Source organism: Neodiprion pinetum, chromosome 1 (genome assembly GCF_021155775.2).
Source record: "Neodiprion pinetum isolate iyNeoPine1 chromosome 1, iyNeoPine1.2, whole genome shotgun sequence".
Classification (NCBI taxonomy): domain Eukaryota; kingdom Metazoa; phylum Arthropoda; class Insecta; order Hymenoptera; family Diprionidae; genus Neodiprion; species Neodiprion pinetum.
This window is the reverse complement of record NC_060232.1, coordinates 35,558,838-35,584,362: the sequence shown is the minus strand read 5'-3', so window position 1 is coordinate 35,584,362 and position 25,525 is coordinate 35,558,838. Positions and strand designations below refer to the sequence as shown.

The following is a 25,525-nucleotide window of genomic DNA, read 5'->3' as shown; positions in this document are numbered from 1 at the left end:
ACCCGGTTATAGGATGAAATTTTTACTGCCCATAAAGCGCAATGAGCTAAACACGTAAAACAACCATAATGGGACGATGCAGCCGAGCTGCGGTTAATTGCATTATCGGCTCATCTCCGCGCATCGCGAGTTTATCCTTTTATTTTTCATTCTTTGGGTCTTGTTCGAAGGTACGGTTTTTAAATCCCGATATATACTCGAGGGTAACTGGTTTTCTAATTCCGTCACCTCCTACGATTCGAAAAGCATAACGTATAGCAATATTGCATTATCGCGATAAACTCTGTTGTTGAGCATTAAAGTTTAGTTACAATTTACCTTTATGCACATTCACAGACACGCGCACGCACGGCTTTCAATTCACTGGTTTGCCTTCGATATCCTATAAGGCAACTTAACGCGTCTGCGTTCACGGAACTCGAGATCAAAAAGTGCGAGAGAGACTTGAATTCAATACTCTCGTGACCTGTACCACCGTAAAACTCCAATGAACTCCTGACCGCATGTTCTCAAGTGGTTGTAAAGCGGACTAGCCGAACCATTAAATTTATCTGTACAACGGCTACTCCTTCACGCGCTTCTTCGCTTTACTGCCTCACTAACTGGCCCTAATACCGAAACCAAAACGTTAATTTTCACGGGAATGAGAAGCACGAAACCGAAGCTTAATTGTATTCGGAATGCAGAACCAATCTTATTTACGGTTTAGTTTTCTTACGAGATCTGAAATCTAGTCTTTTATCACATTCACGTTGCTTCGTTGCCGCAATGCGGTCAAAAGTTCGTGAACTTACTCATTCTTTACACGTACTATAACCTTTCAGAGTAAAGTGGTTCGAAAATTGAAATTCTCTCAAACAGCGATTAAGGAAAGAATTGGAAATGCAGATTGAATTTTTTCTCGGCATAATCTGTTTACACTTGAATAATACTGAAAAGTCTACGTAAAATGGCGTATAAAATTCTTACCTTTCGTCCTGCCTTGTTGTTGTGAAGATTCATCAGACTTCGAGCGTCTCCCTCGATCTCCCTCGCGTCGAGAAACCTACGCGCGAACCTACCGTTAAAAGTATTCGTTTAAAACAAGACGTATGGACATAAAGTTTAAATTAATCGAACGATTACGACGTGTTACGTATGATAATCACGGAATACATCCACGTTATCTCTATAGGCGAATTGCGGCATAAGATAACTGTAAAAAAAAAAAAAAAAGTAAGCTGCGCACACCCAAAGATGATAAATACCGAGATGATCTTACGTCGAGAAAATTCGAACGCCCCTTAGCCAGAAATATCGCCTTAACTCATTCGCCAGATAAACATGATTGCAGCACCTTCGCGCGAGCTGAGGATCAGCTAAGGACGTACAATGTACGTGCAGATGCTCACATTCAGATTTAGCACATGCTCGAGAGACCGCGTACGCTGGCTGTAGATCTGCCCTGTGATATTGCGGTATGATCTTCCGCCGTGCACGGAAGATAACAAGACGGTGAAAAGAGAATAAAACCACTCACCTCATGCCGTACGTAACGTCAGCGCTGCAGCCGCCCCATTGCCAGCCGCTAGGAACTAGTTCTTTGCTGGTTCTGCGACAAACGTGTAACACAAGATGTAGCTAGGCTCCCAACAATCGTATTGCTACAAGAAACTTGTATTCCGTATCTTTCATTTAAACGCGTAGACTCTCTAAAGCCGTACAATCGTCTTATGGTAGTTTAAATAAAACAAAACCGATCCAGTGTTATCGAGCAGAAATCGGTTACATGCATGTGATACGATTACACGGTATCTGTAAAATGTCGGTAAGGGATCGATTTGATAGTTCTATGTTTATTCGAATGTTCTGATTACGGTTTTACCCAGGACGACAGGAAAGTAACAAAGTATCAAAGAGAAGAAAGTACCCTTGAACCCCTTTGAATGTGGAATTGACGATGTAGGCAATCTGTTAGAATGTTGACGATTTTTTATCGCGATAAAATATGTTTATATAGTTGTTGAACGAGGAAAAAAAGAAGAAAAATCTGAAATTCCACTGTTGAAATAAAAATTCCGCTGAAAGTAGACCACTGAATTTTATCGCATCTTTAAAAGTGATGAGAAGAACTTCTTTTCCTTCCAGCGATGTATATTGTATAGTGTAAGAAATTCCAGCCTTCAGAAGTAAAAAAATTATACACTGTTTTCCGATTTTATATTTGCAACGGTCTTTTTCCCCCCCTTCCATCCATAATTAAATTTCATGATAATCTTACAACGACTGAAAGACACGTCGATAAATGTGAAATCTCTGTGCGTACCTTACAGCCGATTCACAACCGCAAGCCGTAATGTTGCCTCTACTGCATGCAGCTGTGACAGTGTACGTAACACCAGCCGAGCTGATGGCGTAGGTGAACGCAGCCTCTCTGCTTCCTGCGAAAAAAGAAAGAAAAATTAAGAAACAATGGAAAATTCGAAAACCGAAACGGTACGAGGAAAATTACGAGCCGCATCGCGGAATTCGTTGGCGGGGAGAAGCTGGACTAGAATTTATTAGACCGCGATTCGTTTCCGCGGGGATCAAAGCTCTGTCTGGAAAATAAACTGCGGTTTCATGTAAAGCTCGCCGGTTGCGATTAGTTCCCGCGAACCTTTCAGACCCACGCGTATATAGCGACCTTCATTCTACCCAAGACCGTATAAAGATCTCCTCTTTATCTCTACCGAGTGTCCCTGACATTTTGCGTTATCGCAATTCACTCGTTTTCAGCTCTCTCCCACGCCATATGCGGGTCCCATTGTTCCCTAATCTGTTCGGAGTCAAGTGCAGTAATCAGCTTTTAACGGATCCTTTCTCTTCCTTTCTCTCTATCGGTGAGTCGTGAATCGGGCTTCCATATTCACCGGACTGAAATACTCAGCAATTGAACCGTCTTCGAATACGCCGCTAATTCATTCGCGAATTAATTTTTTCACCGCATAATTCATCGTCTTTTCCAACGCCGGTTCAATCCTCGGTATATATTGAGGTGGTTCACCGCCCACGAAAATGTTTTGCTCGTCGTACCGTTTATTCGATTTGAAATAAAACTGCAATCCTATGAAACTTGAACATCTCTCCAATTGAAGATTAGCCATTTTACGTAATGGAAAACAGTTTAATCACGGAGTGGGCCGGTAATAGATGAATGATTTTTAAAAAGTGGTTATAAAATAATGGAAACGCGTGTTATAGTTGGACACCGATAAGGTTGGATCTGTATAAGTCGAAACGTGTGGGCCCACCTGACATCACGAGCGCACAGTATAAACGTGGCGACTGCAGCGCGAAGCGAGTCTTTCTATCATATTAATTTACGGCTGGCCGAGTGTAGCAAAGCGTGAGTGCAATTAATTGCTCAGCTCGTTTCTCGTGTTTCTTCGTGTATTCTATTGCGTCCCTGCCTCGCGACTCAGTCTCTGCGATGCAAGCTGCGCCACCGCAATGAGTTACTGTTCGCTTGAAATTTTACTCTCTCTCTCTCTCTCCCTCCCCCTTCTTATTCAATCTTTTCCTCTGTTTCTTTTATTATTTATTATTATGAATTCCCGCCTACGCGAGAGCCTGTCTCATCGTCTTGATCCACATCTCTCCTCTCCGGCACTGCAATGGCCTGCTGATGGTGCTGCTGCAGCCACGCACCTCAGCCATGATCACGCACCGGCTATAACATCAACTTGAAAACGATGTCGAGTCGACGAAGCTCACGCTTCAAAGGATCCATTAATATCTTGTACGCGTTCCTTCTATACATGTATACACGTACGTACGTAGGCATCGTGCTCGTGTGCCTGTCTTCGGATACTCGGACCCACGCCCTCGGTGTCTAACACTAATAGCAACAAACGTACGTAATTCCTGTAGTCCGGTGGAAGGATTTCTGCCCTTTTTTACCGCTCTCGGTTTGATCGAACAGCTAATTTCTTTGTCGTATCTAATTTCCCAAAGGAGATTAATTTTCCAGAGCCAACATTTTTTTTTCAAACCAATTCGCTTGCATAGTCTTCACGAGGAAGGTAAAGAAAAGACAGATTCTTAAAAAGATATACGTTGACAGTGAAACGTCCAGTTTGGAAGTGCAAGACAACTGGTTATAAAATCGTTTCCCTTGAGCCGAAGGAAAAAAATGTAAAAAGGGAATAAAAATTCATTTACTGCGAATACGAGGTATACGTGTGTAGGTATACAACAATACACAGCTGCGAAAGTAAAACCAGAAGCTGTAAAAGTTCTTTTCCCTTAACGGCGTCGTCGCGTGCCGGTTAAATTGACGTAGCGTCACAACAGCGTGCACGCAAACTTCTGCCCTGCAACTGTACCATATTATAACTTCTGCAGCTGAGGCAAAGACGCAGCATCGCCAAGGAGAGACGAAGGGACGGAGATGATACCAATCTCGAGGCGCCTTATAAATCAACGATCCGATCTCACGATCAGATATCGATCTTGCGCGCGTTCTGCGTTGAGGATTATGGCGTCGAGTCTCGATCGCTCGATCTTTCAGCTTCGGGATATCTACTCAAACCCACCGTCTCGATTTTCCTCGGCTGCTGTAGCGGGGTAAAATTGCATCGAGATCACGGAACACGTACATAAGGACCACGAGCACTTCGAAATCGTTTACTTAAGTGGTTCACGTGGGCAGAGCATGGCACGCAATGATTTTTACCCAAGGGATGCGAGGCTTAGGACATTTTTCCTGTAACTTTCAGGTGCAGTTATCGGTTAAAAAAACCATCAAGATGGTGCGACTCGTTAATAGACACCTGACGCGATTCGAACGATTGGACGAAAATTGGACTGATCAAATTTTCACGAGCGCGTTGTAAATGAGATCGAGGCGGTATTACGGAGATCTGAAATGTCAGCGGAATAGATATTGCACGATATATAATAACAGACACGATGGTTGAAAGACTGGAATTGCCGGAAGGACAAACGGAACGTAAGATCGGTATAATCATTAGCGAATCGGGGCTGGATTTATGCTGAACATTTACGTCGGGTGTTCATGTGCACAGGGCGGGCGCTCCGGCGTTTGCTGTCGAGGGACAGTAACGGGAAAATTTATCGTTTCGTTGGCGGGCGCCTCGTTTTATGAGCCAAACTTTCTATAAATTCATTTCAGCTGTAAATTGCACCGGCTCGGTTAGCACTAGTCGCCTCCCAAGGGCCAGGCCATATTTGGTTCGGCACTGCGCACCACCTCGACTCGATCCTCGCTAACGCCATCTCGTTTGCTAAAATTTTTCGACGAGTAGGTAGAGCGGTAGAAAGAACAGAAAAAGAAACAACACAGCGAAGCTGATAATACAACACCAATTTGTATATTAGTAGAAATTTTCCAAGTCTGAATATACCAGGCTTGACGATCATCCCAGTTTATAACTCGTCACTTTACGAAATTCATGTCCAAGCGTAGAAGAATATGAATCTATGGAAGCCGCATTCTTGGTTGCATTTTTATTATTTTATTAAAAGCGATCCAAAGTGTCGCGAGACAAATCCGGCGAACCTGATACGAACGTCTACATTAATCCCGGAGTGAAGAGATATCGGTAAGTTTCTGGAGCGTTGAGAGAATATCACTGGAGGGTGAATACGCCGACGTACGTTTGCATGCATCCGTATGAGTGGAAGGCGAAACCGCGAGACTCACAGTAAATCAACACTGGTCGGAAAGTTCTCGATTTTCTCAGTGGTTCTCGGTATCGGTAACGAGGCGATCGTCCACACCGGGGTTCGAGACAAGAGGAGATAATTACGCGGGCGGTCAGACCGGTCACCACTGGCTAAAATCCCCCGGGGGCAATAAGCGGCGGCTGTGGTCCAGGCGAAGGGAGACACTCGATCTCGCGATAACAAGATACTTGCGGTTGAATAGTACAAGGTACTGTACTCACTGAGAGAAATTTCATTTGTCACAGTAACTAGAAAAATTGAGTAAAACAGGTATCGTTAAAAAACACTGTTTGAATATTGTTGGAATTACGAAAAACGAGGTGCGGGTAACCATTTTGCGCTATCGTCGATCCTTTTTTGGTTGTCGCAACGCAAAATCAGTTTCTGCGGTTTACTCTACTTTTTTAGTTAAACAAGGCTTTAACGTCAATTTAGTCTTGCACGAGCGTTAAATTTTCGCAACAGTTAAAAGAAAATATAGCAACAGTGGTAGTAGTGAGAAAGAATAGTAACGGATAATAGATTTTCCGGTAACAGCTAGAAAACTAATTTTCATTTTCCACCTAGAACTATATTTTTCGATTGTGGTAAAAAATGAAAATAGCTAAGGATTGAGCGGTAACCGGAACTAAAAATTTCTCTCAGTGCTCTACCGAGAGACGGTAGGCCGCAGACAGAGGGCGATACTTTTCTGCGACGGGGACTTTTCCGAGGTGAGAAAATTTGCGGTAACGAGCCGAGGACGGATCTGTATCATTGAACGAAAGAATCGCATGCGCCGCCTGCACGAGTTGTGGGCTGACCGAGGCATAAATAGCGGTGGGAGAGTGTCTGATCGAGGCCAAAACTGTTCGATTATAAATGGGAAGACGGTCGAAGTGAGTTTCTGACGCGTAAAAAAGCGCCCGATAGCCGAAAATGGGCCGGGCGGATCTCGATCGCAATCGATCGGATAACGAATCCCTCCTAATTTATATCATCGTGTTTTAAGTGACTCTTTTAATGGGGCTTCGATATTTATAAGCCGGCGATAGCCGCCGCCATTACAATATATTTATACGTACATTGTGCGGTGTATATCTGTATACACCGACGTGTACGTATACATTGAAGCGTGGGCGATTATTTATGGTGATTGGCCGATATGCTCAAATTCAATAATTAATTCGATTCGCTGTGTGCATTATTTTTATCTCGGTATGTGTATTCGTTTATCATTATTTTATGTATTTTCATCTTTATTCTCCTCCTATTATTATTCATTCATTTTTTATCATCATCGACCCCCTTCACTCATCTTTATCCTGCTCCGATGAAACGGACGTCAATAAACAAATTGCCCTGACAATGTCACGCTGTGTATGATCATATTCGTTCCACGGCGGTCGGACAAATCAGGACACGCGTTAGGAGGTTACGTTGATGTTAGTTCGTGATATAGAGACTAGAGCTAAAGTGGTAATAAAACTCTTCACATCGGCAACCGGTAAGCGTTATAATTTTATGGCCCGTTTATGGTAGGATCAGAATATTCCGCGCGCACGAATGAAACAACATAAAATGTCTGTATCGATTTTGTTTTCAATCTATAATACAGATATTTGAATTTCAATCGTTCTTTAGAGTTTATCTGTTTTTCACGTCGCAAATGCGCGAGGTGACCGGAAAGCAAAACGAACATTTTTACCCCTCGGACAATTAAGCATTAATAATTTTTTGCTCCCGGGCATAGATCGGACGAGGGAATTCCGACGAAAATATGAGCTGCAGACGTGGGACGATCAAGAGGACTCGTAAATCGCCAGTTGGAAGAAAGAGAAACACAGCTGGCTGCTTGGCCGTGCGGTTATAATTCCCGCTTTACACGATATACACAATTCCCCGGCAATCCGTATATTTCGAATGATTTATCGCGCGTCTCTCGTTTCAGCGAAATTGTAATGAGCGAATTAATAACAACTTGTCTCGGACGTTGTCTCGAATGTTCACCGATCATTAGTGCGATCCGAATGCTTCATTTTTTTTTATTTTCAAACCTTCGTCCTTGCGATGCGTGCACTCGATTAACTTCACCTTCGCGTTACATCTCGTTTACAATTTGATTTTATTCTTCCTTATTTCACTTTAATTCATTAGTTACTCCGTATTTTTCTACCCCTAATTCAATTACAGACTTCCTGTCGACGCTTACGTCCTCGCCTTTATTTACTATACTTTGTACGTACCTATTTATACAATTCGTTAAACTTTTCATCAACCTAATGGAACCGTAAGGTGGTTCTGGGATAAATTTGCATCCGACACCGTAGTCGAGTGTAACCCAGAATATGATAAATTCACGGTGAAGTTTGATCATTTTTTTCACAAAAGGTTCCGCGATCTGATTTAGCATCGGACCAGGTAACGAATCTATGGTTTTTCAAAATTTCCGAGCAAAATCTTTGGCTCGAATTCTCGGTGTTCCGTATCGCACCCATACGCTTGAGTAACAGGTCGTAAATGTTGGAGCTGCAGGGCACGAGGATGAAGGGGGCCGCAGAGGTTCTCGGTTGACTTTCGAGCGCGGCGAAGAGAATAATAAATACAAATTGACCAATAAATCTGGGGTTTATTCAGGGGCAAGTATATCACCGTCGCCTCAGCTAGCTGGCTGCAGCAGACGATGCACTTTCCGCCGACCCACGCGGCCGCGGCTCGAGTTCCGGTTGAATTACGATTCGTCAGACGTGCAGGCGTCGCGGCGACGGCGGCGTGACGGGAAATCCCCGCAAGCTCTTCCCAAAGACGTCAGACGTCAGGGATCCACGCGCCGTTAATTGAGCCGAGACTTGTCCGCGGGTAGAAATTTCATCGCGGCACGTTGCGCGTGTGGTGGATGATTATTATGCTTGCTACTCCGTGATTCGGAGACACGGGGTATAACGCAGAGGAGGTGCGATAGCCGTAATTCAAAGGGAGGATGCGTCACACCGATCCACCTACAACGCGTCGCCACCATGCGACTGCCATCTTTCATCCTCTTTTATGCGCGATATTCTCTCCGGCTCTTCGCAGGATGGATTTTAGCGCTTTATAGGCGACCTTATTAAAAATAATGAGCCGGATCGTATCGCGCGACTCTTCCCGTCACTGTAATAAAATCCTTCACCTGTGTACCTACACGGATTTTTTCGCGCCTCTATTATTCCCGGCATATTTAACACGCCTCACTGCGGTTTACCCACCACCGTATGTATCACCAGCCATGGATCCTAAAATTAAAAAATCCTAACGCGCGTATGTGTCTGTGATTTCGTAATTTTATAGAAGATTCGTCATCGCCAGTTTCGAAATGACGCGCAGTATAAGAGTTTCCATAACTTCTTTCCCTCGGGATTCTGCAGAGGGTTACAAAGATTTATATGGAAATCGAATCTCTCTACTGCTGTAACCGAGTGAGAATTGCTATCGTGCAAGAAGTTAAATAATGAAGAGTCTTCACCGCACCGTCTACCTGGCTTTTATAATCAGCGGCACGAATCTAGACCAGGGACAAAACACCCGGTGAATTATAAACGCCTTCGTGACGTTTCTGCCGAAGAAAAGATCCGAACCACACCCCGCAATGTGCGATACGTAGGTATTACGGTGGTGGACATTCATAAACTGTGCAACAAACGTGCACGTACAGTCACCGCAGCCTCTATTTCACCGAGCATTTGCAGTTGCGGAATACGTGTATACAGTAGAAAAACTCGAGAAGGTTTCTATGGTGGGTGGAAAATGTAATTGAGATTGTAGAAGAAGCGGTTAAACGGGCTAGAAAGCTGCCGACGACGACACAAACATGTATAAGGCAAATGGTATGCTCGTGCAATTACCGTTCCTCGGTTAATCCGACATTTCTTCGTTTTATAAACGAGGCTGAATCATCGTTGTGTTACCGCGAACGGAAATGCCACTAATCATTAATTGCGCGGAAATACCAGACATCGCTGTGCGATGTACGGCAGTTTCCATCGCGAATCGAAGGAGGAGCAAAGTCCTTTTTAACGAATGTGAAAGGGAGAAATCGACTACGGTCAAACCTGTATACGTATTACGATTTTGGCAAACCTTGATGGACCGCGTTGCGTTTCAGGTTTTTAGGCACGTTTCAATGGCAATTCGAGTGACCATGGTTCGGATCAGACGAAACGAAATTCCCAGCTGGAGGGGGAAGCAAACTTCCGAGCTCAAACAACCTCCGGCACAATGAGTTTAGATAGGTCCGTCAAGAGTTCAAATATATTTCAAGTTTAAACACCGGAGTGTGTGCTCATTGCCAATAGATGAGCCGGTGAGCATCGAGCCCAAAATGTTCAAACAAGGCAAATCGCGGGTACGTTAACGCGCGGAGACAAACGCGGCCTATGGTTGGCACTTTCCCTCGTGCTTGCTGCCGTCGAATTACGCAAGATATGCAAGGAACGAAACAAACCGAGCGATATCAACGGCGGTAAACTTATCGCGCCGTTAGGATGCCGGAAGAACAGTAAGACCGACAAGATAAGGATGAACGCAAACGGTCCGAACGCACCTGACGCACGCGTGCTGCGGCAGGAACTTGGAGGGAAAAAGACAGGAGTGAATTAATGGTGAAGAAATGTTTAGCTAACAGATTCCAATTGCAACATACGAGCCAATCGTCGAACCTCTTGTTACATCCATGATCGCGGGATCGGAACTCTGGAGGCATCGCTGCTTTCATTAACGCACTCAGCGGGCCCTCGTGTTCAACGTCGTAATCCCCCTGTACCTACGTAATAAATTCATAACTGGTATGTACTGTGGGGTACACGGAGTGTCGCTCCGCGTCTCGTACACGTATTACCGCAAGCCGTCATCCATGGGGACCCGCTGTTACCGCCGGCTAGGTTTCTGGGGTGCCATTAGCCGTTGCTGTCGGGTTACCAGTCATCGGGGGACTCTTCACCCGGACTGCACGTCGCTGGTTTGGCCGTACAAATAGAAACTCGACACAGCGTGATCGTCAATTACCGATAATTGGTCGATTGAAATGAGCTGCGGTGCTGGAATCTTCGTTGTTAGCATCACCGATCCGTACATACTTCGTTGGTTTATAAAACTTGGGTCCTTAAGAAAATGCGTTATAGAATGTCACCGAACTATTGCCAAGGTTATGATGAAGACAAACATTAAACGACGCTGAATTTTTAGTTATTCGTCGTTAGGTTGAGGCTAAAATTCTTCATCGCCTCCATAATCGTGAGTGTTAATTTTACCGACTGGCAGGATAATCGGCTGTTGTAATATCCCATACAACGGAAAACTGAACGTCGTCAAAATGACGTTTCGAAGATGCTTGATAGTATCTCAAAATCCAAAAACTTTTATCGTACCTTTCCAACGCCAAAGAACGGCTCATGAGGCATCATTTAGATGCCCAAGGGGTTAACCGCTAAAGCAGTCACTGAAATGACGTTGTAATCATGAAAACGTCTGCAATCTATCAGTAATTTTTTTTATTGTAATCATTCGCAATCATATCGTCGTCATTGTGATTACAGTAATCATAAAATCTGCAGAACCCTAATAATATGAAATGACTTCTACTTGATTTATTTTTAATATGAAAAATTATAAAAACAATAATAATAACCTACACCAAAAACGTGTATAGTATTAAAAGCATATAAAGACTGAATTCAGAATAGAGAGTGCGACTAATTTTCTTATTTCGCTTTCCATTGCCAGTTGGACGAAAAGAGTGTGCACTATATTTTGGTGTGCACTATTCAACCTATAATCGCACTGATGATTACATACGATTGCCTTTTTTTTATTAACACGGTAGTCATGAAATTTTTCTGTAGTTATATGTAATCAAATTTTGGGAAATCTTCTGCGATCATAAGAAACATTATATAGTTTTCGTAGTCTGCAATCAGTATGTCACTTTCTTCCGAATTGTCAACTACTTGCAGACATCTAGAGATGAATTTTAGTTTTGAGCTGTTTGGTATACTTTTGACGTCGATATTGACATAGATTGCACAGCGCAACGGTTCCTTATTGGTTAGAACCTTACCAGCAACATCCGGAAGTGTCCACTTTTAGAAAATGTCACAATCAGATCAAACTCCAGTTTCATTACACGTATCTCGAATTCTCGTTACACACTTCCAAGCCAAACTCGATCTTCGTAAGTACTTCGTATTCCAGGGCATGTCGTTATTTAGAATCAAACAGCGATAATAACTGTGTAACCGAAAGTCGCTGCTTATCGTCGAATTGAAATAGTCTCGTATCCATCCACGGCAGAATCCCAATGGAACAGGGTCCGAGGCCTGGAACGAGCGGCATCGTCGTCGGCCGAGGAAGAGTTAATGAATTTGTCGGTGTCGCCTGACGGAGACGCGCTTGTAACTTAACCGCGGTTTGGTTCTAGAGTTTCCCATCGCCTTCTTGCACCTTCGCCGCACCACCGCCTTGGTTTTCAAGGGTTCCGTTTGAGCTCCTCCTTTTTCCTCTCCGCCGTTCTTTCTTTCTCTTTGTACAATCCTTGAGCCTCCTCACGTCCCGTGTGGGTGCGAAATGGACGGACGGACAGCCGAGAGGGCGGACATGTGTACAATACTTACACCTACACCGAACATACACACGTCTTACATGTTCGTTCAAATTTACACATGCTCATACACATTGTATTGAGCGTAGTGCCATCTCGACGTCAGGCACGAGCACGCGTTGTAACCTGAGGTTATCTCGCGAACATGCGTTAGTCCTCGTGCCACCACGCAGCGTGTTTCCATCTTGTATTCTTGTCCGACAAGATCTTTATTTCGAGGTGCGAAATATTTATTTACCTCCAAACTACGTGGCTTTGCGTTATAGCTCGTGACGCTTGTGCATTATCATGCCGCATGTGAGTATAATACAGATGTTCGTTCCTCTCGTCCAACGAATTATCGGACTTTGTGCAACTTGATTCCGCTCTATGAAGAAAAAAAAAAACAAGCCCGACCGTGATTCGTAATTGCGATTGAAACGTTTACAGATATGCCGGACAAATTTATTCGGGAATAATCAACGGTAAAGGCGTACTCAGGTTCACAGCACCATCGTATCTAAACGTATCTGGTAGCCGTCCTTTTAAAAAGAAAGGAAACTTACGCATTTTTACGTGGGAGTTAACCGTGGCTAATAAAAAGAGAAATATTTCTGGGAGATATAGAATAAAGGTGCTAGGATGTGGTGAGGTGAGCCAGCTAGCTAGCGATACGTTATTAAATTCAAATTTCAAATGGGGTTTAATCCGGTTTGAAGAAAATCAAAAAAAAAAAAAATCAAAAAACAAGTATGAAGAGAAAACGAAAGAAGAAAAAAGCAACTGACAAAAAGCAACAACAGCCCAATCCTTTTCCCACGCTATAAATCCCATTGCGCACGCGATAGGAATTATGGCTTGCTGCGGTCCTGAGACGCCTGCAGGACAAAAAGATGGTCATTCCCGCTGGTACTGAAACAGCTGCCTCTGTAAAGTTCGAGTCGAAAAAAAAACTTCGCATTGATGAATGTCTAATCGGACTTTCGGCCAGGCGTTTTGAGAAGATTGTCTTTCAGAACACGGCAACATCTATAGATAACGATCATCATCATCCTAATCACATGTCGAAAGATCGCCGCGTTCGCAAATTACAGTTTCCATAATTTTGCATGCGAAAAAATAAGTAAAAGAAAAAAAGAAGACTAAACTTATTCGTTTCTCCGAGATGGGAACTAAAAATTTGCAGGTAGTAACTGGATTTTTTCCTTTCATCGTCGAAGCTTACCGAAATGTGTGCATATTTTTCACATCGAACTGATTCGAGTTTTGGTCGTCACGTTGACGCGATCACAGACTGTAAATGAGCATTGCAGCCTTCGTTTCATTTATCGTGAAATATTTCTTCGGCAGCATCACTCGCGGCTACCGAACTGTCGTTTAATTTGATTTACGCCGCTCTCGGTGCAATTAATTACTAGAAGAAACAGGTATCTCTCTCTCTCTCTCACTCTCTCTGTCTCTCTCTCTCTCTCTCTCTCTCTCTCTCTTTCTCTCTCTCGTTAAGGTTCGCGTCGAGCTCCGGCCCTCGGGCTTCGGCCTTCTTATACCGCTGCACATGTGCAGAGATGAAGGCGATGCTGCCTCGCTCGCCCTCGTCTTTATTCTCTCCGCTGTCCAATTTCGCGAGCCCGAATCGCGATCGTCGAAAATCTCGTTAAATAGCCTCTCGTTAAGCGCAGGCGAATCGATGACGTAACTGCAGAAATCGGCGATGCGCGTCTCCTAGGACGTGTCACGTTGGAGTGACGTTTAAGTGGGTGTGGTCACGTTTAAGAAGAAGAACTTCAGACATGCCCGTCAAAGACTTATTTTACTCCGAGTGAAAGTAATACGCCTGCAGTCCGTCGGCTAAGACCCGCCTTCGACGCTTTGCTCGGCCTATAGGCAATAACGAGCTGCCTCTGCGCACTTTCGAACAAATATGAGTACGTATTTATTCCTTGCACTCGGCTTGTCCCCCGCTTTTAAACGCGCTGCTACGCGGATCGCTTCGTTTTCGATTCACCTCGGCTACTCGATCGCTGCACGGTGGGAAAAGCATTTTAAGCATTCATTCCACTTTCGCAATCTGCAGGTGCGATAAATAATTATTATTCAATCATCGCGATATTCGCACGGAGCGACTGAGTTTGCGGAATAAGAAACGTTCGCGAGGCAAGAAACGAGCCTCTTCAGTACCATTTTTCAACCACTTAGACAGACAATTATGGTTCGATCTCTTTCACGCAAACCTGCTGCTCGGTTGAATGAAATATTACAGGTACGATAACTGTAACGCTGATTCTACGTGCTCGAGAAGGTTTGAGTTCAGAAGCTGAAACGCCGATCCTCTACAAGAGCGTACAATTTTTCAATGTTTACCAATAAAACGTGCTAAAGAGTTTGGGACAAATTCAATACTCCGTTTGTGTAATGAAACGACACATTTTGCTATTTCTATTGACACTTTCATAGTAATTTCTGAGTTTGCCGTTCATCTTTTCTGAGACTAAACAGTTGAAACCGAAAATTCTCTTCTACGCGTCGTGAAATTTTTAAAATCGTTGACGATCGAATAGCGACGATAAACAGCCAACCACTCCATCAAACAGAAACGAAGTCAAGGTTTAACGGCTCCGTTTGTATAATTAACCATTATTTTTCCGCCGCGGTACGTATAATTGCACGAGTTTATACTCGGTGGTTAATTTTACTCTCGGAAACGAAGATCAAGACGACTTTATACCGCGTTACTCGTATACACTACACACACATCTAAGTCGTGACTTCGGTACCTACCACTAATCGGTTACGATTAGTCGACGATGGTAACCAGTCTCTATTAAACCGACGTTCCGAGTCAATCGGCGTTGCGCATGCACGCGCAAACGAATAGCACGAATGTTGTACTAACGGAAAATTAACGAGAAGATCTCGCCTACGCCCGTTTCATCGTATAATCCAACTCGATCAGATAGAGAAACAATTAACCAATTAGGTGCAACGTAATTGAACGGCGCCCGCTGAAGCTTGACTGCAGCTACTTAGTATCCATATCGATCTGAATTGGAACGACCCATTTGCATTTTATTTCAACCGGCTGTACGGCGCTCCGAATTTAACATCGTGGTAGTTTTTCTTCCTGCCGATTAACTCGCCGGCTAATGAACAACCATCGACTTTTTTCTCTTTCTCAGTACTGGATGCAGCGATTTTCGTTAAATCTCGAAGGATTCGGTATCGGTAAAAACAAAATGGCGTCCAACCAAGACATCAGCTGATCGTACTTTCGCACGAATAACGCGAGTATAAAATCACGAAATACTTCGCGCAGCCTGTCAGCGCTTCATTTCTTTGCGACAAATCGTTACAGAGTAAATTTCATGACAAAAAACAACTTTTATAATTAAATACGAAGTCACATTTGAAGTTTCCGCCACCAGATGCCGCTATTCGATACATTCGAGTCCTGCAGTACTGATCGGGAGTTAATATTCGTTCTTCGGTCAAGATAAATTGATTTTCTCATTCCAACATATAATTTTTGGGTCTTCCTTTTTTCAATTATCGTATCTTCGGCGCTGGCGTAATTCACTCCCTGCACATAATGGTCTTGAACGGGGATATAATGCAAGGCTCAGATACGCACGCGCGGCTCGGCGCGAGGAGGCGATTTCGCGTAGGTGGTTGAGGTGCGCGAAGGTGGTGACGTGTGATACGAAGAGGGAGGAGAATGGCGGCAGGGGGGGTGGGGGTGGAGGGGAGGGCGCCATGAGACTGACCCCGCGGCGCGTCTTGTTAAACGCGTCTGTCGAGTGGCCCGCGCCATTCCGCACAATAAACAGAAGGTGCAATGGTGTAATTTACATTCCCAAGTGTGTATACATAAAGTTGCACAATATTATAACCACAGACTGCAGTGGCCGACGTTGCGCAAACATATGGGGAAAACAAGTTCATACAAGCACGTGCATATGTATATATATGTATAATATATATGATATAATTATAGAAAGGTTTCTAATTAAAAACCGGGAGTTCATACGGTGACTATAATTCAGAATTCATTTTTGGTCCATCTCCTCGATGATTGCGGATTGCGGATCGTGCATCCGCGGTAATAATATTGTAGGGTATAAAAGATCGCGGCGCGTTATGCGACCGAACCAATACACGCGTGTAATTAGCTTCGTTCGTTTGTAGCAATTACGGGACGATTTACACAGACGCATGTATGTATACGGTAGTTTAAAATCTCGCTTCTTGAAATCGCGGCATTACCCTTAATTACAAACGGAGTTTAAAACCGCCCGGGCAGACCTCCGTTTCACATTTGGGTCGATCCGTGAAATGCGGCGCAGCGTCATTTGAATGCGGGAATTCTTTTGATGAGTGAAAATCGGTCCTCCTTTTATGCGCAAGTATCATGATCAGATGTACTTGAAAAGCAAACCGCAGTTATCTCGAGTTAAATATATAATAGATACCCACTCGGGTTCGGTTAAATTCTCTCTCTTTAAATAAAAAATGTAATATAATTTTCAACAAAAATATCTTGATCACCGGCAGCCAGTCCGCGGCTTCGAAAGTGACTCGAGATGATAAGGATACCTGCGGCGTGACGTATTAATTTATTATATACTTTATTTATACAGCTTAAAGGGGCTTATACCCATAATCTGTGGACCCTTACAGTTCGGTACAGCTTAATCTGTGGATCTTTGAGCCGCCCTTGATGCGCGCGTAACGTCCTCAACCGCACGCTTTTACCAGATACCATACGCGTACAATATAACAGATCAGTTCCAGAGGCGAGATTTTATCCTCTATAACGAGTCTTGTACGAGTTGTAAATGCCGGACGGATCGACTCGGTTACACAGCGACGATAATCGTAATAATGAAACGTTTATACATATAACATAAGGAACGGCACGAAACGCAGATGAAAATCGTTAAACGAAATTTTAACCGGTACTTGTATATTATACAAACGTACCTTTCGGTCGTTGAACGATAAAAAATGATTCTACATCCCTTTATTATGCTTATGCGTCGTAAATATTGGATTGATCGAGACGATCAGATTATGCGACGCGTCGACGAAACGGCGCGCGGTGCGATACAATTTTCCAATTTTTCACGCTACGTACGATGCGCACGATCGCGTTGTAACCGACCAACCAACCTACCGTCGAAACGACGATCCTCACCGGGCAAGGCTTTCCGATCAAAGCCTGCGAGCAATGAATCACGGAGGCTGCTGTTCTCCGTTCTGCTCGGCGCCCATGTACGTATGCCCCAAGGATCCGGCGGAGGATCCGATCGATAAATCATCATTTCCCCCGGGGTATCGTGGGCATTGTAAATGAGATTCGGTCATAGATCTTCGCGCTGGTCAAGAGCCTAGGATATCCCCCCTCCTCTCCCCCCTTGACGTATCTCTCGGTCAGCTCCTACGGAACCTCCCGTGGCGTTTGTGTAGATTTAGCTTCAAACATGTGTAACTATGTTACGTTAGGGCTAAAAGCCCCCAGCTGTCGTATCTTTACCGCACGATTTGCCTCCTCCGATCGTTACTATTCAAGCATCTTCGTTTAGTGCCGCTCCGGCACCTGCCGGTTTCACACACTTTGACCGAATCGAGGCTCTTTCTATTTCTTAAAACGGTCCACGTCAAGAGGAAAACATCTAATTTACCAAATTTCGTCGGACGAGAATTGTGTTTACCGTTTTAAGTCCACAAGAAATTACCTTTCCAGAATTGTTTGTCAAGTCGTTGGACGTTATGATCAGGCTATCTAGTTCTGCTTGTTCGAGTCTATCACAACTTACCGATCGTTGTCGATTCGATTCGATTCGAGTTCTGATTGCCACGGAAAGGTTATTCAAAGCAGGTATGCCAAACTTTTTAGATCTACCGTCGGAAGTTTCACGATCGCATCCCCGATCGGTAGCGATCTACGAATCCTAGAAGATAATCTGGCGCGGCTCGTTTTAATGAATCGAGATGTTGAATGAAATTAAAAAGGGCATAAATCTCGGCAGCGTGTACAAGCGAGTATCAAGCGAATGGGCTTGGCTTTCTCCTGGAATAAAGAGAAGGAGCATACGTAATATGAAAGATCGTTGACGAGGCGGAATCGGATCCTTTAGATCGGAAGATCTCGAGTCGTGAGGCAGTGACGTGGACCACGTGACATTTAATAAATATTGCATATCCCGGAGGACACACGTGGACTCGCGTACACGCTTACTTATATCGGCTAGTTTCATTGATGAATGAAAGATAGCGGGCTCGACGGGACGCGCTATCGTACAAATTAGCAGTAAGATAAACCCCGACGGAGACAGATTGCCCGACACAGTATGTAAGATACAATTATCTTTTACACACACTCGGCTAGTGTACACCAAGTTTAAAACTGGTATCTGGTTAAAACTGGTAGAGTTGCCACCTGTAGAGGCACGAGAGGCGTTAGCCTCGCCGATTCAGGGGAATACACGACGAGACACGCCGCAGCGGAATATTCATCATCGCTCACGCGGATCCGCGAGGCCCGAGGATCCCGTCCTCGCGATTTGCTAGACTCGAGGCTTAATTGAAACACGCAATTTGATAGTAAGATATTTATGACCACCGATGTTTATGTCGTTGGAAAAAAGATGGATACATTGAGAGACGAAGAAAAGGAAGAATCAAAGGTTTGTCGAAGCTGTCCGTGGTAGTTTTATTTTATTTATTTATTTATTTTTTCTTTCCTTTTTTTCATACTTATTTTTAGAATTTTCAAGTAATCGAATATGAGGAAGAGAGGAGTGATTCGCGTTTGTTTTTTTTTTACACACGTGTGGCAAATAATTACTTGTTGCGGTTCCAAATTTAAGTATATGTAATTTAATGCTAGTGCTGTATATCAATGTTGCTACATTGGCTATTAAAGCTCAATTTTGGCCAGCGGATGCTCGCGGTAATAATTTCAAATCGCATGAGGCGTGATTGAGAGATAAAATATGGGATAAAAAGAGCGAGAAGAAGAGACGGAATAGAAATGTGAAAGACGCAACGCGATAAATTGCGTGCGTTATACTACTCGGCGATCGTATAATAATATTAAGATTCGAGCTACGTATGGAGGGTTTTTAATTAATGTTAAAATTAAGGAAGACAAATTTTATTTCGCTTCTTACTTTTTGTTCTTTTATCATTCTTCTTCTTCCTTCCCACATGAAATTTGAATAACCAATCAAGCCCGGGGATATCAGGCGCGTGCATGCTGCTCGTGTATCTTACGCGTATAAGCGCTGGTAAAATTCAAAAGTGCGTATCTACGTACCGACATCGACGCGTGTGCGTACAAAACGCATCGTACGTAAGCCGGCCGAATTCCGCGTGTGGGTCGTTCCAGTTACGCGAGACGACGAAAGTGCGAGCAAATCGACGACGAAGAAATGGACCGAAAGTTGTGTCTGAGAGAGGGAGATGGAAAAAAATGAACGGACCGAAAAACGATAACTCGCTTCTTCTCCGCACAGGCTGCGCGTATATAGTATACAAAAAGGAAAGGGGAAAAACACGAGAATTCTTGAATAACGAAATTGATAAGGACCCAGACGTTATCCTCAGTCTGGTTGAATTAAGGACTGCAACGTGTATTATTACATACCGCGAGTATAATTCCTGGAGGCTGCTCAACCCGGAGGTCCTTGAATCTTTTATCGACGGTTCCTCTCTCCAATGCACACCATTACACCCAGCTCGATAGTTGAGTGGAAAATTATCGCATTTCGGTGCTTTTATTTAAACGAATTCAATCTATTGGATAACTTGCGCCGAATCGAAGTGCCCCAAAGATTGCGCGATGCGAATTTCGTTCGCTGTTGATTTCAACGGTGTGACTGCGAAAGAGAAGTTTCTCGGATGCAGGTTTTCATCGTTAAGGTTGAACGACGAATGTACAGATCAATTAAAAATTAAATGAAAACCTGCTCCATTGGTTTTCAGAAGCTGTTCAATCTCGTGTCTCCAGACGTCGAATTTACATATCGAGAACACAATGGGTTTCGGTTGCCAGACGTTTGTTATGTATATACATGTATATATGGTTGACCAAAGTAAGCGTATTCATCTCCAAGTAAGATAATCAGCCTGACTGGTCTTGATGTCCGTGGTAATGGATAGCTTAATCACGTTAATTAATTTAGACAATTAGAAGCGATGGCCCACGCAAGCTCTGTAGCTCGGAAATAATCGAACCGCAGCTTTAACCGGCTGGCCCGGCGACCGCGGGTCTCGCCTGCAAAGCAGTCATTTACCGTATACACATTAGGTATAATTTATTAATTTATTCTTTGTGAATTGGTGAATCATCAATGTGGTCCTGTGGTTCGGTACACACGGTGCCTGTAATACACACATCCTGAGGTTCGGCTGGGTATGACAAGCGACTCGCCTCTCTCTCTCTCTCTCTCTCTCTCTCTCTCTCTCTCTCTCTTTCTCTATCTTTGATAGCTGATTTCTTAAACATGCAGATATACATCAGCGCGACCATGTAATATGCGAATTTAAATCGTTGAGGATTTTCAAGTGGTCGTTATAGAATCAATTACTTCTTTTTGGCTCGGGCTGCGGTATGATGCGTAGAGAAAAGGAAAAGCTTGGGGAAAAAACGAGTCTTTGCCGGTGGTGAATTTTCGCGAATTGCCACTGCGACGCGGCCTCATCGAGTGATTCATGCTCGTGTCTCTGATTGATCGTGAAAAAAAAATTCAAACACCAAACGGATTTCATTCCGTAAATTCGGCGGGATAAAAAAAAAGTGGGATTTTTAAAGATGCGAAAATGTGTGGAATAGATTTTCGAAATGTACAAAAAATTCAAAAGATTTCCATATAAGTTTTCTATACTACTGCCTTTCTACAATTGTTTGCGGCTTTTTAACATACTGCGCTTTTCTCAATATTGTTAAATTTTATGAATCAGATTTTCGACTCGTTGAAAACTCGACATTTCGAACCTTCTATCGTGTGGTCATTATACTTTTCGACCCTCGTTCCAAAAATAGGCTCACCCTTGACAATTGCGAAATTATTTCGCTACCAGATTTCACGGCACGAGATTATCGTTCAACACGTACAGTTAAATTGATCGTACATTTGCTTATAGTAATCAGAGTATAAAGAGGCTCCCGCGGAAGGATAAATACACTTAATAGGCAACTCGTGGCGAAATAAGATTAGCAAGAACGGATCAAGGATGTACTTTATACAAAGAACCGCACGCGAACGAACGCCTGCAATCGCCGTTTTCCCTGCACCGCAATTTCCTGCAGGATGAATAACACCGACGTTTTAAACGAGGGGTAAAAATATCAAGCACGTATACCACATACCTGCATTATGGCACTTAGCGATGCTGCATCGTTAATTTCGCTAATTAAGTTAGCACCGAACGCCTCTGCCTTCCTTTGTCCTTCTTAATATCGCATTTTTACCTCCGACTCTGCAGCTCGTTCGCGTCTCTTATTCAGATGATATATTGCACCAGCTCAGATTTCGACGAGAGTTTTATTAGCAAGCTTGAATTTATACATGTATACCAGTTTGTTATATCTGGTTTCACTATCGCAGCTAGTTCTATGGGAATCCAGTAGGTTATAATTCACGGTAAAATAAGTACATGAAAGTTGCACGAAATAAATTAATTTTTTTCATCTCGTATCCTCTTTCTTCCTTTCGATTTGTTTTTTGATTTCTGCGTCGCCACGGCCCACTTAATCCTCTTAATCATGAAAAATCACCGGCAACTTATCCCGCGCAGGATCTGTTTCATCGCGTAGCCAAGGATTTAATACACTGGGGCTTAATATCGAGATGACAAATTCGCGTATTTAGTGATATTTATGCACAAGGATCACGTCCGACTCCACTCACAACATCCAGATAATCCTGGGTTAAATCGCTACCATACATTTCATCTCGCTATACAACCGACATCGAATCAATATCTGCGCATCGATGCGTATAATAATAATAACAACAACAACAAAATTGCGCGCAAAAATCGGCCGCGCAAGAAATACCAGTTAACAAACTAGTTAAATTATCGATATATTTGTTCCTTACGTTCCGTACGGAACTACTCCTAGCTCACATTGTAAAAACACACCGAACAAACTAGAAATCTGAAATAAATTTGGAACAGCGAGTCTGCGCGATATTCGAGGGTCCAATTTGTTGAAAATCACGTTTCGGAGTCGCGCTACGGGTCGGAGTGAAGATATGAAATTATCTCAGATTTCCGTGGACATTGTGGGAGCGCGGCTTGTTAACGCGAGAGTCAAAAGATAAGCGTGGGTGCTGTTACAGTGGCGGCAAAACGTTGGAATACCTATCCGTGATTCGGCTTGTTATTTTCTTTGTTTTACCGATGATTTTTTTCCCTAGCTGATGCGTTGAATATATATATATTTTTTTTTTTTTTTTACTTTACAGCCTTTTCTCTTTCTTCGCTTCTTTACCCCCCTGAAACGATTTTTTTTAATCTTTTTTTTTCTCTCTTTATACACTTGTATTCAAATGTTGAAAACGTTCGGACACGGTGAGATTCTTGAGCGTTAAGCGTAAGTTACGCGCGTATTATGTGGCTGCTGAAGAGGCGACGGCATAAACGGTAACACGAGAACCGGGGAGATTCGGTCGAGTCAGCGTCGCCGTCAGGACCTCGTGCTCAGAGAATAAGAAGGAAAAAGATTACACATATACACTTAGTTGATTCCAACCTCGATAAAGAATCACACCGAGGACAGAGCCGGGCTCCCGATTATCCCAAGACTCCGTCTCGAGCTACTCGAATTTTGCTGATATTATTCACGGCTCGAGATTTTCCGTTTCTGTTCTTTCTTCACTGTTTTTCTTCGTCCTTTCGGCTGTGATGGTCAGCGGGAAAGCCGATATTTTTTGACGCTCTCGAACTCGACTGTCGAATCTCAGCTAGGTGCACGAATGTTATGTTAATATACCGAGGTAGTGTTCACAGGTATTTACGGTAGGTATCATCGACGAAATGCGATACGTTCTCCGATCTCTGTGTGTACGGCGTATAAAGCGATTTCCTAGCTATCGCGTTACCGGCACAAACCCAACGAATACGTATGCGGCACTCCCTCGACCGTGAAAGTATACATTACTGTTTCACTGTGGATAAATTGAACCGTTCCAGCCAGCTCGCTACATCCGGAGTTTCGACGAAATGTACACGGAAATTATTTTTACCCTTTTTGTCCACTGTTGTTTTCGTCCGTTTTCGATCGTTCGCTTTGTCGTGGAAATCGATTTTCCATTCATCCGAAATCACTCGAATTAATTTAATCGGAAGATGAGACCGGCAGAAAAGATGAAAAAAAAGAAAAAAAAATACCGGAAAGCATTTCGATCGAATAAAATAAGTAATCACTTAAAATCGTGAACAGACGTGGCGTTAATTTTGAAGGGGGATAAAAAAAACGGTCCGAGTTAACAAAAACTTGAAAAGCACTTCGAAAAAATCCCCGTCACCGGTTCCGAGCAACCCTCTCAACGCTCGAATTATTCCACCTTAGGAGCGTGACGAAAGCTCGTTGCGATGGGAAAAGTCTAGAGGTACTTGTAACGGATGCCGCATCGAAGAAGCTTAGCCGATCCATATTTGGAAGCGTGGAGATCGAGCTGCCGCGGTGTGGCATTGTAACGAAACTGGTTTAAGCGGTGTAAATAGTTACGTTTCGTAGGTTAGTTAACGATTCAATAGACCGGGAGGCTCTCTTCTTTCCCTCCATCCTTTCCTTTCTGCTCTCCGAGTCCCTGCACTTCGGCCCGGTCGCTGCAGCTCTTTTCAGGTCGAAGATAAATTACGAGGGGTGAGAGCGCCCTGTGGCGATCCCTTCGAATTCTTCGGTATAAGGTACCGGAGAACCTTACACCGGCACCCTAACCTTCCTCAACCTAACCCACATCCGTATTTTCGGATTCTTTCAAGCGTTACGCCGCTCCTGCACATCCACCCCACACCAAGGCAGAAACTACCCTACAGCGTCCGTGACTGGTCCGTTTTTACGGCGTACCTGTCGCCCCGAAAAACCGGTGGCTAAACCGATTTATTCCACCAGATCTGTTTCACCACTGTGCTTTTACTCAAACTTTTGTTCGACTGAAAGTGCGAAGGAGCGTTTCGACTCATTCCTTATTTCGGGTACAATGCGCGACCTTAAAGTGTTGTGATGAACGCAATTGCGACGTTGAGGAACTGCGGGTGGAGTTGACGGGATAACGTCAATAGTACTTTACAAGGCAAGGTTGAATTCGGGTTTGAAGTCTGTTGTGTGTATATAACCTCGTGAAGTTTTCAAGCCATGGTTAAAACCCCACGACTAGAATATTAATCGTTGCTTGTATAACTGCGTTCTTTCGAACGATGTTACCTTTTGACTCTTGAGTGGAATACTACGTTGAAAATTATAGTCGAAAATGCACAGAACCGAGTTTGAGCTTTGGTGAAGACGTTTAATGGGGTGTTGGACAGGTGGATACGAGTTGTTATGGTGCATAGTGTAAATCCTCGGCGTGGTGAAGATTCGAGCAGAGATACCTGCATAGCTAACTCGGTGATAAACCGTTAAAACCCGTAAAACTGCCTACTGATTAATTAATTAGTTAGCAATAAATGTCAACCAGTCGAAGAGCACCGGCTGGACGACGAAGCTCAATGACGTTCGAAGCCGTGAGGTGGACTCGGTTGCGTCCACCGTATGGATTGACAGCTAAGGCTAATCCACCGACGTTACGTCACGTAGAGAAACGGACAGTCCATCTCTCTCTCTCTCTCTCTCTCTCATGAATCTAAGTACGGAACTACCTTCACGCCTAATTAAAATACGGATCAATAAGCGATGGATTTTCGCTTAGGAGTGGATTTGCGGTAGAAATGAAGAAGCGGGAAATTGTTATCTCACCGACAACGACGACGTGCCCGAAGACCTGATCGCTGGCCACGTGGGAACAGTTCCAACGGTGGTGTCTGAACTGGTGCCGACATTCGCGCAGCCCCAGAGCGGCGCCTTCCCCGACAGCTGGCATGGCGTGTGGTGCGGCTCTACACTGGTCTCGTTGACCCTTGGCCAGGCCTGGTATCCGGCCGCAAACAGCCGCGCCAACGACAACGGCACCCACCACCCTGCGACAGATAGGAGAAGAAGAGAAAAAAAATAAAAAT

General features: G+C 43.8%; 3 protein-coding genes across 13 annotated transcripts in view; 1 reads left to right on the top strand and 2 right to left on the bottom strand.

Annotated features, from left to right (window-relative positions):
• Prosalpha5 (proteasome alpha5 subunit) overlaps positions 1–25,525 on the top strand; it is a 153,616-nt gene that overhangs the window by 68,154 nt on the left and 59,937 nt on the right. Inside the window, exon 6 of one of the 3 annotated variants that reach the window (XM_069134541.1) lies at positions 7,442–7,659. The exons of the other annotated variants lie outside the window; for them this stretch is intronic. Within the exon in view, the coding sequence (XP_068990642.1) occupies positions 7,442–7,506 (65 nt within the window). The 3' untranslated portion in view covers positions 7,507–7,659. Of the gene's footprint in view, positions 1–7,441; positions 7,660–25,525 lie in introns of those variants that run through there. 3 annotated transcript variants of the gene reach the window in all.
• LOC124219091 (Wnt oncogene analog 2) overlaps positions 1–25,525 on the bottom strand; it is a 71,881-nt gene that overhangs the window by 3,022 nt on the left and 43,334 nt on the right. For 8 of the 9 annotated variants that reach the window (XM_046626285.2, XM_046626241.2, XM_069134586.1 and 5 more), the window contains 4 exons: positions 25,266–25,486; positions 2,306–2,420; positions 1,520–1,591; positions 970–1,057 (listed from right to left, as the gene is read on the bottom strand). In XM_046626285.2, coding sequence (XP_046482241.1) covers positions 970–1,057; positions 1,520–1,591; positions 2,306–2,420; positions 25,266–25,486 — 496 coding nt within the window. The remainder of the gene's footprint in view (positions 1–969; positions 1,058–1,519; positions 1,592–2,305; positions 2,421–25,265; positions 25,487–25,525) is intronic. The other variant, XM_069134592.1, reaches the window with a different exon arrangement.
• The window catches only part of LOC124224833 (lachesin-like), a 287,180-nt gene continuing 268,656 nt past the window's right edge, over positions 7,002–25,525 (bottom strand). Inside the window, exon 10 of the transcript XR_011176709.1 lies at positions 7,002–7,013. The gene's annotated coding sequence lies outside the window, so the exon portion shown is untranslated. The remainder of the gene's footprint in view (positions 7,014–25,525) is intronic.